General features: G+C 42.2%; 1 protein-coding gene across 1 annotated transcript in view; it reads left to right on the top strand.

Annotated features, from left to right (window-relative positions):
* LOC146075328 (WD repeat-containing protein 76-like) overlaps window positions 1-20,663 on the top strand; it is a 39,832-nt gene that overhangs the window by 6,149 nt on the left and 13,020 nt on the right. Inside the window, exons 3-12 of the mRNA XM_083184457.1 lie at window positions 138-410; window positions 616-705; window positions 1,865-1,908; window positions 3,339-3,426; window positions 4,613-4,768; window positions 6,017-6,060; window positions 8,836-8,989; window positions 12,827-12,985; window positions 13,376-13,596; window positions 20,356-20,499. Coding sequence (XP_083040583.1) covers window positions 138-410; window positions 616-705; window positions 1,865-1,908; window positions 3,339-3,426; window positions 4,613-4,768; window positions 6,017-6,060; window positions 8,836-8,989; window positions 12,827-12,985; window positions 13,376-13,596; window positions 20,356-20,499 — 1,373 coding nt within the window. The remainder of the gene's footprint in view (window positions 1-137; window positions 411-615; window positions 706-1,864; window positions 1,909-3,338; window positions 3,427-4,612; window positions 4,769-6,016; window positions 6,061-8,835; window positions 8,990-12,826; window positions 12,986-13,375; window positions 13,597-20,355; window positions 20,500-20,663) is intronic.

Below are 20,663 nucleotides of genomic sequence, written 5' to 3'. Positions count from 1 at the left end.
ACTGCGTTTTTATCAGTGTGTTTGCCCTTTGTATGATTATTACAATTTGAACCGTCTTTGCGTTATACATTGGTAACGTCTTAAACAAAGTGTAAATTCCTCACTTGTGCACATTTGTTTGCTTTGTGTCTCAACAGGAAAGTACTGATAATAGCGATGCCCCTCTTTATATTTCGCCTCCATGTTCTTCTAATAAGCCTTTTAGGACCGTGTTTAATGAAGAGACAAACCAATTTACAAACGCCTACGAGAGCAAAGATTGTATTTCACTTGAGACAAACTTTGCTGGGAAGCAGCCTGTAGTTAAGTTGCCACGCTTGACGTTGGAGCTAGAACAAGAAGAGGAGAAGCAGTCCTCAGAGGAATCAGAGGAGTCAGATGAATCGGACTATGATCAACTCTCCCCCCAGGTAATGCCTCTTGCGTGGCTATTCCGTTGTTGCATAAAAGTGATATTTGCTGCAATTGAGGCTCCCTTTTCCTGGCAAAATGTCTCCAATAATATGACATAAGTGGGATATTGCAAATTAACATATGGTATTCTCACCTTTTTATTGTAGTTTGGCCCCTTTCTTTATTTTTTTTTTATTTGTTTTCTTCTTTTACTTCTCGTAGGAGCAATCTGGTCTATCTGCATATGAACGGGAAAGATTGAAAAATATCAAAGAAAATTCAAAATTTCTGAATTCCTTGAAACTACTTGAGGTTTGTGTTTTCATTGGAGACATTGTTTCCAGTAGTGTTTTTCCTAACAACATTTATCACATAAAGGAATGAACATGACTTTATCTTATCTTGGAGAAATTGAGGCATCCTGCTGCCTCAATTAAAATTAGGCCTTCTTGCCTATTCTATCTACTATGTTGTTCTTCAGATTTGACACCCGTGCATAATTATAGGTGTCATTTACTTATGTGTACTCATACATTTTGCCTCCGTTAGCCACGCAGCTGGAAATGCTTGGTGTGAGTGAGCTGACTGGTACCGTGCAACTCTGTTAGGGTTTCCTAAAAATGCATCGCTATTTGAATAAGCAAAAAAAAAAAGAATATGGTGCTGTGCTGAATAGTTAGAAAAATGTATTTAAAATATATAATATAACAATATTATGGCCAACAATAGACAAACAAGACGTACAACATATATAATTGATTAGTCCATTCCCATCCCTCAGAACTGGTTAGTACTTAGTAGCATGCATATTAGTACTTTGTAGCTTTATAGCAAATGTATCAAAGTATTCAGTCCTTCACTTGCTGTGCACATACAAGGTTTAAAGTATACTTATAATTCTTTGAAGCTCAGGAGCAGTGATGGGGTGTATGGGGCTGTAAAGATACCGCGATGCTTCTCCGACCGATGGTTCAATCCTATTGTACGGTCATATCCGAGATTTGATCGTTGGTGGTGTCTAGTGGTAGCCAGAAACATCCCCTCTGGCCTCAACGCGTTTCTCCGCCTAAAAATAATTATAGAATATGAATAGAATAGAAATAGAATATGGGCATACCACTTAAGAGTTTGATTAAGCAGAAGCTGTGTGTGTCCTATAGTTTTGCAAATAAGATGCATTTTAATGGAGAAAGTCAGAGGGACTGCTTTTGATCTGGCAGATCGAAGCAGAAATAGACTTGCCTGCATTGGGATCGAATGCAGCTAACACGCTTCGATTCAGTGTCCATTTTTTATTCAGTATGGACAATACAGCATTAGAGAAGGGCTTTATTTTCCATTAAGGTAAATGTGTAGTTCTTAACATCAAAAAAAAATTTAAAACCAAATTTTATTTGCATGTTCAATTTTGCTTTTAAGTTTATCTCGTGCTTGACCATATCATACTGTTTATATCCTTGCTATTTTACAGACCGCATCAAGTCTACAACCGCCTAAAAAACAGATTTGTAAAAGGTAAAATCTAACATTATCTAACATTATCTAACATTATCTGACTTACATATAGGGGGGTATTCAATGTGCCGCCGCTATTTCCTGACTGGGGAAATAGCGGCGGCTCCCTATTCAATGCTATCTTTAGCGACTGCATTGAAGCGGTATCACGGCAGAACGGGCCCAACTTTAGAAGTCTAAAGTCGGGCCTGTTCTGACAATAAAGACCGTGGATTGTTGTGATCCCGGCCGCAGATTGACAAACCACGGCCGTTTTCGAGGCCACACCCCCTTTGTGCCGATCGGCAGGTGGGACATTGAATCCCGCTTGCCGTTCAGCTCTCAGGTTGACCGCAAACGGGCCAGGATCACGGCTGTTGGGAGGGATCGACAGCCGTGATCCTAGATTGGATATCCCCATAATGTTACACAGTTTATCTCTTGTTTATACCAAGAACCTGTCTTTTTTTTTTTTGTGAGCTTCTATAGTGAAGCAGTAATAAAGTACAATAGGCTGGGCACATGGGTTGTAAAATAGAATTAAAGTGAATAAGGGCTTTGCAATACGATGTCAATCAGTACATTTATATGAAAATCTAGAAATACAGTTTATTGATACATAAAGGTGGGAGCAGAACACCATGCAGTTCAAAAGACCAAACCAGAATCCATAGTCAGTTTATATGTAAAAGTTAATAAATATGTCCATCAGTACGGATAGTGTAATGGTTAGCATTACTGCCTTACAGCACTGAGGTCATGGGTTCGATTCCCATCATGGCCCTAACTGCAGAGTTTGTATATTCTCCCCATACAGTACTTCCGTGGGTTTCCCCTGAGGGCAGGGACTGTTGTGAATGTTGAAATATTATCTGTAAAGCGCTGCGGAATATGTGTACGCTATATAGGAAACTGTAATAAATATCTTTAATCCTCTGCTGGAGAACAGTCAGCACTACTTTGATGTTCAGAATCAATGGCCAATCACAGTGCAGAAATAGTGTACAGACATGTCCCACAGCTCTGTATTAGCTAAATTCCAATTAAAAATACTATTAGTTGCTTACAGGGTACTCTCTGTATTATGCTTCTAAAATCAAAAGCTGCTTATATTAAAACTAGGATTATTCAAAATGTACAATGCCAATGACCTGCCCATTTCTACTTTTTTGTGTGTGTGTTTCTCTGAGAAGTGCTTTTGCAGTTTCCATTTTGTACTTTGTATGTTTTAATACGGTATGTTCAGTCTATCAACAGATTAATTATTATTAATCCGAAGTAAAAATTGTGATTTTATTGCAAGATGTCAAATCACATAATTTAAATATAAATATGGTTGACCTGGTTTCTAATGCATAGAAATGTTTCACAGTATGAATATAATAAGCAGGAGTACTGGTTCTGTGTTTGAAGCATTGATTCTTTTTTTTTTCTGCTTTTGTCTTTTTAAGAGAGATTAAAAAGAAAGTGTATACAGCCACTCGATGTTCACTGAGGCTTCAGGGTGTTAAACATCGGGGCAAACCAGTCCCATTGCAAGTAAGGCATTTGGTGATGACTGCTATGAACAGAAGTAACAAAGGGGGTGATACTGTATGTCTTATTGCCATTTTGTGTGGAGCTTCCTTTGTACTAAATTATTAAAGCTGAAAAATAGTTGCTTTTAGTGTGGACTGCAAGGCATGGTTTTGTAAGTTTTGTAAGTTTTTCAACTAAATGTACAATAAAAAATTACTGGAAAATGCAGAGTATAGATCATGTTCCCTTTAAATGAAACCACATTTTATCCAAAAATTTGACATCAAAGGGAATATGAAGAAGTTGCAGGGTCTGAGAGAATCCACGCAACTGATTGATTGTGGACACTTAAGATGCCCATACACGTTGCGATAATTGCATGCGTTTTGGACTACATCGCATCACATGTGATTTGCATGCGATCCGAAGCTAGTTCAGAAAGTTTGCGCAGCCTGTACTTTTTGAACTGTGCGATGGGATATCTGTGGAAGCGCACATCGCATCCAGTAATCGCAACGCGTATGGGCACCTTTAGATCTATCTGAGACAGTTCTGGCGAAATAACCATTTTTAATTTGTCCCCAGATAGTGAGACCAGGGGTTGCAACTTTTATAAAAAAAAAAACATTTTTAGTATTACATATCAGAGATCTGTTCCATCTGGGGTATAATTCCCAATTGTGGTTGTCAGTCTGTTTCTAAAGCTGTACACATTGGATGATTTATTGTCAACGATATTGTAGATAATATTGTATATATCATCCAGTGTGCGCAGTCATTTTCGTTAACGATGCGTGCAAAGGGGTGTCGTTAACAACCCCTTTATCATCGGTACATGCAATTTAATCTGACAATATTGTCAGCGACTGCATGTGGGGGCAGGTGACATCACTTACCGATATTGGCCAGTGTGTAGTCAATATCGTTCTCCCACAGCAACACTGATATAGATCAACTTTATCTACAGCCACACACCTGGTTTATGGATTTGTTCCCAATCACTTGTGTTTTTTTTTTTTTTTTTTTGTCTTTGGACATGTAGTTGTCAGGGGCCTGTAAGTTTATCCTACTTATCTTCCACAAAACTCTTGTATTGTATTGTTGATATTATTGATCCTAGTAGCTTAACTCATATATTTGCCACTTGGTAGCATTTAAAAGTTTATTTGTATGTATTTTGACGTAACATTTCTGGAATATTCTACAGCCAGTGGAACCAGTAGACCAGACACTTCCAGAAATGATTGGCACAGAGAATAGCACAGATGTGCAGAAAACTCCAGTTCCTATAGAAATGATTGCTGAAAATGTGGATTGTGGGGCTGTACGAACATTCCTGCGGACGTGGGCATCCATTAGTGAGGTATCTTTTTCCTGTGCATTCAGCAATTTTTTTTTTTACTTTATTTACTAAGAGAATCAATACAAAGTATAGTCACATTAGATAAAAGGAAAATACCATTTTGCTTTTTCCAGTTCTTGGCAATAAGGGATTTGCCCGCGGTTAGGATATGGGATAGTAACTTATTCAAGGAAGGGTCGAAGTCAGAAGAAGAAGGAGCGAAAAAGAGCGGCCATGGGTCTAGGGAGAGTGAGGGAGATTTCAGGAGCAGGGCTATCCTAGTCCAAAAAGGGGAAATAGAAGGGCACGTCCACCAAATATGGAAAAGCGTCTCCCTATGGCCACAATTACGCCAGTACACAGGGGTAGAGGAGGGAAACCTTTTGGAAAGCCTCACAGGGGTATAGTACCATCTGTAGTATAGTTTATAATTTGTAGTTTGTAAGATGTTTCTTTTAAGTCGGGTGGAGATAGAGCTTTTAGCTATGCCCTCTCGTACCTCATCCCAACAGGAGTCGTCAGGCGGCGGCCCCAGGTCCAGTGCCCAATCCCTTTCATGGTGGCTAAGAGACAGCAGTGGCTTGGATTAACATTGAATAGACAGAAGATATCAAGCAGTTCAGACCTAAAGACTCAAAAGGGGTGGGGGTACGGAGCGCGTCAGCTTGAGGGAGAGAACAGAGAAAATACCGGAGCTGGAAATACTCAGAGATAGGAAGGGAAATGAGTACAGTACAGTAAGGTCATAAACTACGCGGAGGCCATGTTTTGACTAGGTGTGGGGGGGGGGGGGTTACATGTGGGGGAAAAGAGGGGTTACTCCATAGAGGAGTAAGAGGGGAGCAAGCATAGGAGAATTTTTAGGCAGAATAAGAAGAATCTCAGATCGCCGCACAGATTCTAGGAGATGGCAGGGGGTAGCCAGCAAGGACCTATGAGGCTTGGACAGACCCCATAAAGAGGCCAAAGAACGAGCCCCTATATATAAGCAGCCTCCAAGTCAATCCAAGAGATAGATCGTGGAGGAGCAAAGGTGGCAACCACCTGGCTTAAATGACAGGCCATGTAATAATGCTTTTCATCAGGGTAGCCCCTAGCACCCTCAGATCTTGGCAGAAAAGGCGATTCTGGGGGCTTGTCATTCCAAACAATTCTCAGGAGAGCAGCGTTCAGATTTTCTGTTTTGGCTTTATGTCATTTTCTGACCTATGTTTAATGTAATGACAATCATCCTTTGTATTTTATTCCCCCCCCCCGGCAATAACATAGGATCCTGTGGAAAGCCCCAGGAAGCACTGCAAAGAGTTGTGGAGGTAAGATTATCTGATGTGCAACGTGTTGTATAACTTAGGAGGAAAAAGTAATCCCGGAAATACACCTATAGGGGTATTACATATGTCCGACAAACTCCTGTTTCTCCAGATATTTACACACAGGTTTATTTTCACACAGAAACTATTAATATGGCCTCTCTGACATAATCTTTCAATTTATTGACTAATTCGCTCTCGGCAGAAACAAAGAAGGTTTCTTAAGTGTGACATTAATATTTTATATCTTGTCACCACAGTATTAGAATATTCATCAAAAACAATAGTCTTTTGATAACATTCTCTTGAGACCACCAGAATTTTTTTTTTTTTCTGTAATTCATCTATTTTACTTCAGCTGAAAGAAATGTTGGTTAATTAGCATAGACCATTGTACCTTACAAGGAACACCAAAACCATAACCGTTCACAGCCTTAACAATAGGCGAGCTGGATCGATCCAGTCACCTATTATTGCTCTGACGATGGGACCCCATAAATGAAGGTAAAACAGTTCAGCTGATTTGAAACATAGCTGCTCCTTCTTGTATTGTATTTGTAGACGCAAATACAGTAGTACAATTTAAACATGCGTGGGATAAGCATATTGATATCCTTACAAAAAAATAAGGATCAAATATGGTTTGAGGTAACATGTTTAAAAAAGGGGGCAGACTAGATGGGCCAAGTGGTTCTTATCTGCCGTCAAATTCTATGTTTCTATGATACTCTATTGAAAAGGTTAGCAATGTTACTGCGTATGAAGCACATTGATCGGAGACGACTGAAACATGTGAAACTTTATTGTGATATGCCATTAAATTTATGTAATCTTATTTGTCTGCTGCTCTTTGGGATACACCTTTGTATAGCTGTATAATGATTAATAATGTTTTAAATAGTATAAGTTTTTATTAGTAGCAGTGGGCGCGCTGCAGTTTTATACAGTTCATTGGTGACCGTGGGCATTTGGCACTAGGCATCTGCTGCACCCAGTGTGTGGGGCAAAAATGCTGGAATCCCATATGCAGGGCCCCAAGGACAGGTGACATTTAAGGCCCCCATACACTACTGCGACTTGACCCGATTCAGACGGATCGGGACAATAAATCGGACCAAATCGCATGTGTTTGACATTCCATCCGACCTGATGCGCAGTTCCGTGCAGGGCGAACAGTGGTGAGTTGCAGCAGAATAGAAATAAGACTGGCTGGCCACTTATTGGCTGAGACAGTTCTCTCGGCCAATCAACTGCCAGACAGTCTTTTGCCTGGAGAAAAAGTGATGAAGCCACGCACAGTCTGTGAGGTGATCATGGCTCAGGGAGGAGCGTGCTGAGTGACAGGCAGAGAGAACAGCAATGTTCTTACCGGGCGCTGTTGGGACAGGTCTCCCATTTTGTGCAGACATATATGTGTTCATTTCTTTTCATAATAAAATTGTTCTTAAATCCCTGTGAAGATTTACACTGGAACCAATAAACAACACCTAGAATATTTACTTATTTATCATAATTAAAATACTTAACCTGATAATGGCACAATAAATACCTACCTGGTTGTCACACTATCACTAAAGAAGTTTGTGTTATACTCTCCTGAAACTAATATAAGTAAGCTATTGCTAATGCTCTTTCTTTGAGGACTAGACTCTATCTCGTCCCTATTGAAAGTGAAATGCCCCTTGTAGTTATATGCAGGAATCTGGCTGTCTTTATCGCACAGACTTTGCTAGAATTGGTTAAACTGAGGCAGCTGTTCACAGGTAGCCATCTATAATACTTTCTCTGTGAGCGCTAATAGTCTATTTTGCACTTGCCAGATAACATAATGCCAAATGTATGAAGCCAATGATACAGTACAGGCCCATCAGCCCCTAACTGCCATGTTACAGGCTGTGTAAGAAATAACAGTTTGGGTAGTTTTTTTTTTTTATCAGCCCCGAATTGTAATATATCAAACACAGCCTGTGACATGACAGTTGTGGGCTGATAGACTGGTACTTTATCACTCTTTACTTTATCACTTTTTAAGGCTTGATACATTTCTCCCAAGTTCTCGCTTCAATTGCTGGATCTGTCATTCAATTAGCACATCGGAGTTTAATTATGATGTTGCCAACCTGCGTCCTGGTGATAGCAACAAGCACTGGACTGATAACCGAGGGTCCGAAAGCCTTGTACCCTGTAGGTGTTTGTCGTGTACACTGCGATTGCTCCCTTCAAGAAGCCAGACTCTTCCACTCAATATTTTCCAGCTGAAACTTTGGGATATGGGGCAAGAAGTCTTCCAAAGGGAGCCACCCACATGCTGGAGCAGGGTCCGACTCCCTGCCTGGCCATTTACTTCACGGTGCTTTTCAGAGGGTTCTGGGTCACAGAGAACTGCTTGAAAACGTTGTGACTCGTGTACCCATTATAGGGCCTGCTGCTAGCTCACCACACCATCACTCCTCCTTAACACAATAAACAGTATCATCATTTATATATGTGTGTGTCAATTTATGCATAGTGTTACATATACATTTATCTTAGGCCCCAGAATGGGTAGGTACAACCAGAGTCTGGGGTACCACAAATATTGCTGGAGCCATTGGAAATTTAGACGCCAGGGCAGAGGTACATCCATAGAGTTGTATAAATGGTGCTAACATTTGGAGATTTAATTTAGTACATTTTGGAATGGTAATTTAGCGAAAACGCTTCCAACCAATGACATATAATTGTCTACATTGATGTCTTCTGCTTTTATGATTTTTGGTATTTCTTTAATGTTGGCAGTTATATAAAGGATCTCCAAGCTTTGAAGCTGAGGGACAACAATTTCTGTAAGGTTGTCCCTTCTACGATCTGCTCTTTGGCTGTTCATCCTTCAAAGAGCCGAATTCTGGTAGCGGCTGGAGACCAGAATGGCCATGTTGCTCTGTGGGATGTGGTGGGTACTGATCTGACATTAAATGTGTACTGTGTCCTCCAGAGTGATGTGATGTAATGCGGTTGTAGTATGTGTTCATAATGTAAATGCAGCCTAGTTTTATATTTCAAGTGGATGGTTTTAGTCCTCCAACTGGGAGATTTGGGTACAGGAGTAGTGCATGCACTTCACATTTATCAGATGTATGTGCCTCCCGTTCTAGAAATTGTGCTGGCCAGGGATGATGTGGACGTTCTCCTCCTTTTTTGCTTTTCAAACCAACACATCTGACCGGGTATGGGGTGCTGACATTGTGAAAAATTGAATACATTTTGTAAACAATGCCTGGACCACGGGGGGCACCGTTTTAATTGCCTAAAATATTCACTTTGCACTGCCAGTAATTTGACACTGATAGCCAAATGTAAGACCAGCAAATACCACTTATTGCTACTCAAACAATCACAGATCAACCTCCAAATCTCAGAGTAATGCTGCCCATACATATGTGAGATATCGCATGCAATCATTCGATTTCGGCCGCATCTGGCCGATAAATTGAGCGATTGCATGTATTTTTAAGCTGACATTCGACTCGATGCGCAGGCACGTTGTTGAATGTCGCATCGATAAATATTATGAGCTGCACATAATATTTATTGAATTGCATGGGGTTTTTAAGCACATGCGATTGCTTGAATGCAATCAGTGGCGGGGCCGGGATGGGGACCGGAGTGGGTACCTTAATGCGGGGGAGGCATGGCGGATGTGTAGCGGGGACCGGAGTGGTGGAGCTTGCAGGCGGTGGGACTCAGCAGCGGCAGCAGATGACTGAAACACTGGACGGCCCTCTGATTGGCTGAGGACGCTGAGAGAGCTCTCAGCCAAACAGAGGGCCGCCAGGGTTTCAAAGTCACTGCTGCTGCTGACAAGTCCCGCTGCTGACAAGCTCCGGTTCCGCTTACACAGCCTCACACCACCCCTCTTCCAGCACCCGATGTCTATCGCAGGATGGCATGCGACATCGGGTGCTGCACTGCACTTGATGCGACCAGATACGATGGGACATCGCATCTGATCGCATTACTGTACATTAGAAAGAGGCAATAAGGATTATAGGCATCGTTGGGTATTCTCCACATGTAAGCCTGGCTTCCACATGAACTGTTACTCGTCTCAAGTTTATTGCTTTGTCACCAGGACAAACGGCTTAAGCCTTTGAGTGCCAACATCTCTGTGAGGGATGCGCAAAATATCTGCTACAAATGCCAGCGTCGCTCACATTTTGTTATATGCATTTTTTTTAAATGGTGTGTGTGTGTGTAAAAAAAAAAAAAAAAAAAAAAAAAAAGGTACTTGATGCGACCAACGCGATTTTCCCATAGAGAATAATGTTAAATTATTTTTCAAGTCAAAATCGGGTTGATCGTGTCGGTCGCAGCCCATTATAATGGGCCGCGATGCGATCAACCCGATTTTACATAGGGGACAATAGGAAATGGGCCAATTTCTCATTGAGTATGGTTCTAAAGTATGGTTAATGCCACCCCACTATTGATGTGAACCCGAAAGCGTGGCGAGCGCAGTGAGCCCGCTAGGGGCGGCGGTACGCGTCCTCCGACCTTTTCATACCCCCACTATCCACGTCGGCGTGGAGTTGGTTTTATAAAGTGTGGCGAGCGGACGCATATACCTGTGAAATTATGCACTCGCCACGCTTCGGGCTCGCTGCGCTCGCCACACTTTATAAAATCAACTCCACGCCGACGTGGATAGTGGGGGTATGAAAAGGTCGGAGGACGCGTACCGCTGCGCTCGCCATGCTTCGGGTTGGCGTCAATAGTGGGGTAGCGTTAACATTGGGGGGCATTAAAAACATGATGGGGGTTTTGGGGCTTTTTACATTGAAATCAATGTCTCAGGGACCATTTTACATTGATTTCCAATGTAAAAATCAGGTCGGGCGCGTCGTATGCGATGCGATCGACGCAATTTTTCCGACCCGATCAATACAATCAAAATCGCGGGCGCCATGCTAGGAAACAAGTACCAAAAAAATATTCTAAATTTCTAAACGTTAAGTCATTTATAATGAATGTTAGCTTGCCAATTTTTACACCAACTTTGACAAATTCACTTGGCACTCAAAGGGTTAAACAAACCAATGATGACAGTCCAGTTTAACAAATGTCCTTGTAATCTTACTCCCTTTATGTTGGGGAAGGGAGATGACCTGTGCACTGTTACAGTGACCAAAATTAAATCTAATTTACAAGGGTACTCCACTCTATTGGTTACATCAGTCTGCAGTGGGTATAATTATTCTAAAGCGGTGCTCCCATGGAAGTATACAGTCATGGAAGGACAGGAAAGTACTAATTGGGGCACAGGCCTACCCAATAATTTTATAGTAAAGCTTTTAATAAAGATATACTGTATATAAAAAATACTACGTGGCATACACATCAACAAATAGCATATTTTTTTTAGTACATGTAAAATACACAAACAATCAAGATACAATAACTAGCTAGTATGTGATTGGTTACTCTGAAATATTATCTGTGAGTCTCGTGCTTAATTCAAGAGTACTAAGGGGCCTATTTATCTTGGATTGCATTTACAATGCGATCTGGGCGGAATGTTATCACCCAGGATCGCACTGTTAAATGCAATCCCATCGGCGGGATGTATGATGCCGGAGGCGCAGGGACAGGGCTGCGAAAGGAGCCAGTTCCTGCAATGTCCTGAGGGAGAAGCCATGGGGTCTGCGCATGTGTGCATAGGCTGCAATGGGCTATCGCCATGTCAGAATGGCGATATCCCAGGGATGCGGAGCCGGGCTGCCCGATGTTGATACATCATGCAGCTGTGCAACCCCCATAGAAACCTATGCGGGATGCGGCAATGCAGGGGGGATCGGAGCTTCCTGCTGTGGTCCTCCTTTGGTACATTCAGGGGATACTTAATATTTGCGGCTAAACCCCGAAGATGGGTGTTTTGGGGGATTTAGCCGCAATTATTGTTTGATAAATACGGCCCTTAGAGAGAAATGTTGTTCAGTATTACAGTCTGCCTAGTTGTAACCAGCTGGTAACTCCTATACTTTCCTGAAAAACGTGCAGGAATGCATCAATTGGTGTAAGACACATAAGGGGGGCTTTATTTGTGGTTGCCTTAGCACAGCTTACTGGAGCTGTTTTCATACAGAAGGCCAGATATATAAGCCAGGCTTAATATATAAGCCTGGTGAAGTGATAATGCATTAACCAATCTGCTTCTAACTGTCAAGTTACAGGCTGTATTTGAAAAAAATGTCAGTTATGAGCTGATTGACTGGTACGTTATCACCTTCCACTTTATCACTTCACCAGGCTTAAACACTGTATGAAAACACCCCCAGTAAGCTGTGCTAGGCAACGGTGAAACGCTCGTCTGGACTACAGATGCACCACAGCATGAGTGTTGACTTGGTCATGTTGGGGGTATGAGATTTTCATATAAAATCCAATAAAACTGTATTTAAAAAGGGGTACATATACAACTTTTTAATAACCATGAAAACAAATCAAACAACTTCAGATTCATAAAGATGCCAAATTCTCCTCAGAAAAGCACACTACATGGTGATTTTTGTTTATTTTAAACTATAATGGTTATGGTCAGAGTTTGCTTCCCATTTAAGATCTACTGAAAAATTGTTGACATTTGGAAAAGCAATTTTTGACATAGGCTGCTTGGAATAGGTGGATTCAATTATAGACACCCTGCAGCTGTTCACATCACCCTTCATTATTATGACTAATCTTTAGATGATATGCTTTCTCTTTTATAACTATGTGCACATTGCTTTTTTAGGGACACAAGCCACCTGATAAAGGGGTGTATACATTTGTACCCCACAGAAAAAGAGTTTCCACTTTACTTTTCTCTCCATCTAATCCTGCACATCTGCTGTCACTCAGTAACGATGGAACAATACGCTGCTCCGATCTCGATTCCTTCATGTTTGATGTGGTGAGGCTGTGTTTTATTTTTTATTTAGTATTTGAAGTTCCCTTTTGCTAGTTTGCACATTTTACATCTTGGCCCACAATCAGTCTAATGATGAAATATATTTGAACAGTGGGACAAAAGGAAATATCTGTTCATGATGATCCTATACATGTTCATGAGCATTAAGTGTGCGTTTAAGGGGAGATGTATCAAGTCGTGAATCATGTCAATGAAAATAGGTTATGTTGCCATAGCAATTTATTGGTTGCTATGGGCAACATCGCCTTTTTCATTTTTAGAAGATTTAGTTAATTTACCCCTTACAATGAAAAGACCAGTTTTTTTAATAGAGTGCCTGCCCCCTGTACATTCTTTGTTGTAACAGGTCCCTTGTTCTATGTCTCTGTACAGGTTTACCATGATGATGGTGATGGAGGTTTCTCCTCATTTGACTTCCTGTCAGCTGACAGCTCTGTGCTGATAGTTAGTCACTGGGATGCTTGTTTATCAGTGGTAGATCGCAGGACTCCGGGGACAACACATGAAATGCAGATACCTTTGTCCATGCCTAGTGCCCGAACTGTTAGTGTGCATCCACTAAGAAGAGATCTGTGTGTTGTGGCAGGATCCAGGTGAGATTGTGGCCATGTTATGGTCAGAAAACTGGCTGATTCAGGCATCTGTCACGGTTCACTTCCCAGCAAGCTGTAATCTTAAAGAGGGTGTGTCATGCATTCAGGGCAGGTGCCAGGTTTTTCTGCACCCTTGGCAATACTCCTCCAGCTCACTGCTCCCACCATCACCCATTGGCAATACCAACTTTTCAGACGTTCTGTTTGCATTAAGTTCAACAAGGATGCCTTTAAATCATCCTTAATTTTGGGATAGTGGGACTCCGGGGTACCACCCCAGATTGTGTAGCCACTAGGCAACTGCCTATTGGTGGAGCCGCTGTAATATTGATAAAATTTACACACCCCTCATATTAGGGGTGTGTAAATTTGTTCAGTCTGTTATGCCTTGGGCAAAATACCAAATTAACTAATACAAGGGCTGTCTTGTTCAGCATTTTTGTATGGATTGATTCAGGACCCAGATGCAGAGGGGTAGTGATTCTACCGTGAAAGTCACTGGCACTACCGTGATGAGGCTGAATGAAGAAGGAATTTTGACATCAGAGTTAGGCTAGAGGGAGGTTAGAGTCAGTAACTAGAGAAAGGGCTATGGATTAGGGATAGGTACGATACTTATCGGAACACTGTAGGATCAGAGATCCACCCCTGAAGTGACTGGAGAAAAAGTGCGCTGCAGCAGGTAAGGGAGTGCTGGACAACCAGCAATATGTTGCCATTCTAACATGTCATCTGTGTTTAGATGATTAGTGATATGATCATGTCAACGCTATGTATGTTGACACATTGTACCTCAGCCATCTGGCAGCTTTTATGAGTGTTTTGGGGATGGGGTTACGGGAAGGTTGCGCTGTGGACAGTGGGAGGGTCTTCAAGCTGCATAGTGTTAGGTATGCTACTAGTACCTTTTGAGATAGTGAATAGTGGGAGGGTTTACACCTTGCAGTGTCACTTTGCGCTAGGAGACACCTATAGGTGAAATAGGGGCGCTAAACCTTTTGCAATGTTAAGCGACAAATGTGAATGAGCACTTTTTTAATTGAAAAAATGTGGTGTTTATTTAATAGCATATAAATAAAACAATAGGGAGAAAGTTCTTTCAAATGTTATAAATTCCGGCCGGCAACACGAGCGGACGCAGGAGCTAGAGCTCCGACCAGATCCTTGTGTAATATCCTTCCCCGTGGTCCCAGCAACCCGCAAACGTACCCCCCACAGGCTCCGGAGCTGCTTCTGATCCCCCGCGCTGTTTGTTTCCTGTCTGGGCGACACACAGAGAGCTGAGCGACGGTGCGGGCCTGACTGGGTGTCCTATCCTCCTGGTGCGGGCGCCATATTGGATCCGCTGGCGGCTCTGGAGTTCCCGGAGCGCGCCCTCTCATTTTAGCGGCGCAGGTGCCTGGCCCGGTGGTCTGGCGGGAGGTGGTGGCCGGCAACCCTCCAGTGGATTTACAGCGGTGAGCGGGGGACACCTCTGTTGAGGTGCGCTGCTTGGCTGGCTGGAGGCGCGGGTGCAGCACTGGTCGTCTGGCCCCTGACCTGGGATACCTCTGTGACGCGACCTCTACGCAGACTGGGATCCACGGGCGCTCATTACTTCTTCTGAGCCTGCAAATCTGCTTAAAGGTCTCCCTTACCTGACAAGTGGACTGAGAACTTCACCTAGACCAAGATCTGTACAATCCTGCTGCTAAAATGGTGAGCCTTCTACATTGTATACTACAGGCTATAAATGATACTGCTGACAGGCTGTGTCGGGAGCTGTCTGTACTACATGATTGTACCTTGGGTACTCCATATGCTCATGAGAACCCTCCTATCGTAAACCACTGTTACTGCGCCCCAGGACCTTACCCCTGCTGCCTATCTGGGTAAGGATGAGGCTTTATATGCTCGAGGGGAATGCTCCATGACCATGGATTCTATGCCTCTGACTCATTCTGATACAGCCTCTATGCATCCTGCGATGGATTACGTGCTGGGAACAGTTTGTGTGGATATGTTTCCATCCCCTCACTGCCCTGTAACAATACATGCAGATTCTGTGACTCCCAATAACCTGCTGCACCTCTCTGGATCTGCTTCTATACCATGCTTCACCCTTATAGATCCTGATGCTACGATTATACATCCGTTTATATACCTGCTACCTCTCCGAGAAGTCTTGAGATTCTGGACTATGCTTTACAAGAGTTTTGATCCTACCCCAGTCTACACGTGGATGCCTGATCTCCTATTGTATGCTATATATAGATCCTTTCTGGGACTGAAGAACTGGCCCGATTAGCTCCGCATCGATATATACAGATCCTTTTTGGGACTGATGAGCTGGCACGACTAGATCCGCATGCTGTTTGAAAACCTACAATGTTTTTGCATTTCTCTTGGTTCTGACTAATTTACTATGTATCTTTATAACTAGGTTATAGCTGCTTTGCACCGATATGCCCTCATGTAAATCCGTTTCTTAGACCTGCTTTAACTGTTCCCATGTACCCTTTTGTACAAAATGTTTAATTACATATACTAGTTTAGAATGGGAAAGTAGACACAAATTGGTTATTATATTTAGTGGGGACGCTGAATATCGAATTGATGTCTTTGGAGTCTGGGGGAACTGCCCTCAAGCCACCATGTTCATTTAACTCAACATCCTGTATCAGCAGGGGAAGGGGAGGGGGGGGGGGGGTGGGGATTAGATAGATAGTTAAAGTTTGGGCTGGGACTATAGTTTAGGGATCCAAGTGCACCCTAGTTGGGGATGGGTAGTACAGGGTGGGGGACTTTTAGGGGTGGTTTGATTTGGGCGTTTGGGGGGGTGTGATTTATTTAAGTTTTCCAGTAACCGCGATGGATGGTTTTGCTTAGTAACTATTAAAATAGTTGTAGGTTATTTTATGCTACAAACTATTCAGTGATGGATGATATTGCTCCCCTTTAGTGAGCATGATTGCTTCATATAAGGTACCACCTTAATTTTTACCCGAGTAGGCGCCCTCGGGTTTATACATATATCCTGTACCACGTCGCAGCAGTGCGATTTCTAGAATGTTCTGTCTCAGCTATACCTTTTGGTTCACTACCACTCTGCTTGCTGTATAATTGGATTTGCAACTCCATCTGTCACTCATTCCATTTTATGTATGTTCTATATGTGGGGGGGTTTCTTTGTTGTATGCAAAATAATAAAAATTACTGAATTAAAAAAAAAATGTTAGAAATTCCACAGTTCTAAAATGGAAATACAGTATTTAAAAATGCAGGGTATAGTTCTTCTACTAATACCAGTATACACATAGACTGGGTTGGTTGGGGAAGGGAGTAACACACAAGGGATATGTCCTTTGAGATATGTTCCACGGTATTCAGACCAAATAGTGTTGAAGTCTGTCTTTTAAAAAGTGCCACTTAGGGCTCTGGTACCTATTCCAAAAGGGAGTAAACATGGAAGCGTCTGCCGGCAGACTTCCGTCGATGATCCTTTTAGCACAGAGGGGTGTTCGGCAGTTCCAGATACTTGCGATGTCTCGACTAGTTTCGCCAGGTAACTGGCTTCCTCAGGATGGTCGCAGTGTCTGGATTGCTTCCCCGTTCCTCCTTTTATTCTAGGTGTAGGCGGGGTTGGTGTAGGTGGGTGTTTCCCCTGTGGGCGGCTTCCGCCGCTTCTCCTGTGCAGCGGTGCCATCTTGGGTGCCGCCACTTCCGCCCGTTTCTCTTTACAACTTCTGCCCTGATCCAGGCGGTGTCTCCGCGATAGGTTTACTGCACTAGGCAGTGATGTACGGAAAACCTGCCCGTCATCAACCATGAGGAGGTGTTGTCTTTTCGTTGCTATAGTAGCGTGGGTATCCATGGAAACTGTTAGACGCTTTCTGTGTTTATTTTTTCCCGGCGTCACGTGCGTTATATTCACCATTAATGCTGTAACAATGTCTTTAGGGAAATAGGCTTCCCTCTTAACTTTGCTGATACCAGTGTTATTACACATGAGGGAAGGTGGGGAAGGGGAGGGAGGGATTTGAACACGTTAAGTTAATAGATAATACGTTTAATCTTACGGTCTAACGTTGGGGTTATATATGCTCTATGGCCCCTATTCAGACATATAGATCCTTAATGGTATTAATAAATAGGCATTATTCGTGCACGCTCCGGATTATTAGGGGTGTATACTTCTGTAAATGATATCTGCCCATATTTGTCCATATGCGGTGACGCAATAATAGCTATATGTGGACAGGTGACTATATGAATAAATATGAAATATAGATGAAACCATTTATAGAGCTAAAGATACAGTAAAAATATATAGATAAGTATGCTAAATAAATTTTAAAATGGATATACATGTAATTTAAGCATATGACGTAGGAATAAGAATATGAAGAAAATAGAGATATCAATAGGGTGGCCAATCAGGTCAGAGGTCACGTTGCGCAGGGCACAGCCCGCCTCAGCCGCCTACCCAGCCAGCCTTCCCGGCTCCCGACCACCCCGCCGTATGAGCCTGCCTACCAACCAAGCAGCCCTCCTGCCCACTAAGGAACCCGGCTCCAGGACACCCAACCAGCCCGGCCAAAAAACAGTTAGTAATAAAGTCAAATTGTGTGTATTTACCTGTTTTATTTTATTAATTTATGACTTACCCCTGTTCCTAGGCTTAGGAATGGGCAGCGGGGGGATAGCGGGCTGTTTAGATTCTTAGAATTTCACAGAAGTGCTGCAATTTCAAAGTCTACATTCATACCCAGGGACAGCAACAGAAATCTTGGGGCCTGGATCACTGAAATCTCTAGGGCCCCTCTACACCACATGCAGATTTTTATTACATTGCATATTGAATGTATTTTTTTATTATTAGAAATAAACAGATAATTAATATTTACTTTGAAATATAATAGGGAAGGCCAGATGGGAGGGCACAGCATTGTGCGTTGTGTGGTTTGGTGTGTTGCGTGATATCACTAAATTCATTAGTAAGGGTAGACAGACAGGTGACTAGGCAGCCATGCTTACAGCCCCTGAGTCCCTCAAAGCCTTGGGGCCCCTCAACTGGTCAGAACCCTGTACGAGTGTCCCCCTTGACCCCCTATGTCGCCTGCCCTGTTCATACCCATGGGGCAAGGGTCCCCATATGGTCTATAAGTCTTGTTTTCTTTTTTGTTAGACCGTTCTTGGTTACCCCCTCTCCACTGTGTAGTCACTTTCTATAGGCCTATGTACTTTAAGGAGGTGGGGTCGCTGTTATGTTTCTCCTTGTAGTGGGCAGGAATGCCATGATTTTCTTTTCCATTCTTTATATTACATAAATGTTCCTGGACTCGTGTATACAGTTTCCTTTTAGTCTTGCCTATGTATTGTATACCACAGGGGCATTCTAGCAGGTAAATGACCCCTGTGGTGTTGCATGTGATGCGATCTTTTATCTCAAACTCTTTTCCATTCGAGGATGATACGACTTTCTTAGTTATTTTGGTGTCCTTATGGTACTTCTTCCACACCTGGAGAACCCTTTAGTATGGGCGATCAATCTTATACTTGAGGTAGGGGTTGGAGGTTTCAGGTAACTTCGGACTAAAGAGTTTTTGATCGTGCCTGCTCTTTTGTAAATGACGCGAGATCGATCTGGGAGGAATTCCTTCAGTTCATCGTCTGCAAGTAGTATATGCCAGTGCTCTTCTTTTTTTTTTTTTTTTTTTTTAGGCTCTTCTCCAGCCACATACTTTGTGTTGAGAATTCTGAGATGAAGGTCAGGTTCTCATGCTCCTTTTTCTCTCTTCTGCATTCTTTGACTTTTAGCAGGTCTTCTCTTTTGATTTCTCCAATCCTGTCTTTCTCTTTCTGTAAGAGGTGATGATTACATTTTTTCTTTTTAAAGTTATTGATCAGCTGTTTGCTTTGTAATTCATAATCCTCCGTCTTTGAGCAATTCCTGCGGATCCTCCTCAGTTGGCCTCCGGGGAAATTCTTCATCAATTGTTTATGATGATTGCTCGTAGCTTCCAGATAGCTGTTGCAGTTAGTTTTTTTGATATACGTTTTTGTCTCGATTCTTCCATCCAGGAAATTGATGCTGTTTGTGTTAATGTTACTTGTAAATTCTAAGTTGATGGTGTTCTTGTTTTTTACGATGAACTGTTTTAGATTTTCTTCATCTCCGTCCCATATTATGATGACATCATTGCTGTATCTTGCGCAAAAACATAGACTTTTGCTGTGGTCTCAGTCTCCCATTGCGCTAGGAATAAGTTTGCATACGAGTTTGAGTGTTTTTTGGAAAATCCCATACCAGTCTGCTAAGGTTTGTGCCAGTAAATACAGATTCTGGGCAATGTTTACCAAAATCTGGAGACAAAGGGAAAATTGTAAGCAGTCACTGATTTGGTAGCTGAAAGTATGTGAAAAACATATGTCGTCATTGAATTGACCCTGATTTTGAGGAGATCAGGGAAAATCTAAGGGTCTTTAGGACTCTAAGCTTCCTCCATTGAGTTTAGGGTGCTGTGTACTTTTTCCATAAAAAAAAAAGATATCTCAGGGCAAGTCCATCAATCAGGGAAGAAAGGGGGTTCCCATGTGGCCGATCCTTCGACGGGATACTGACAGACAAATTATAAAAAAATTGGAAGGTATAGTTGTAGAATATGTTTCAGGGGACAGGATACTTTTTTTTACCAAATGCTTTGCCTCCTGTAAATGGTCTCACAAAAGTTTTCTTACAAATAATATGGTTTAACAGTCTCTCTTGTTTCTCTGCAGCTGTGTGTATATTTATGATATACGAAAGAAGAATGCCCAACCTGCTTTGATGGTACCAGGACACACAGAATCCGTTATATCTGCATACTTCTCCCCAAACACAGGCAACCGCATTCTCACCACCTGTACTGATGGTTGTTTACGGTAATAAGTTCAATACCATTTCCTTTTGAGTCTAGCTTTATTAATGTATGTATGTTTTTCTCCTATGGACAGCCGATACTTCATGTTGCTGATTCATTGGTCGTTAGGTCTATTCTGTCTAAAACAGCTAATTTTCCGACTGAAAAAAAAGTATAGTTGAATTA

The sequence above is a fragment of the Crinia signifera genome, chromosome 4 (genome assembly GCF_055691185.1).
Source record: "Crinia signifera chromosome 4, ASM5569118v1, whole genome shotgun sequence".
NCBI classification, from domain to species: domain Eukaryota; kingdom Metazoa; phylum Chordata; class Amphibia; order Anura; family Myobatrachidae; genus Crinia; species Crinia signifera.
The sequence above is the reverse complement of the archived record's forward strand: the minus strand, read 5'-3'. Positions and strand labels throughout refer to the sequence as shown.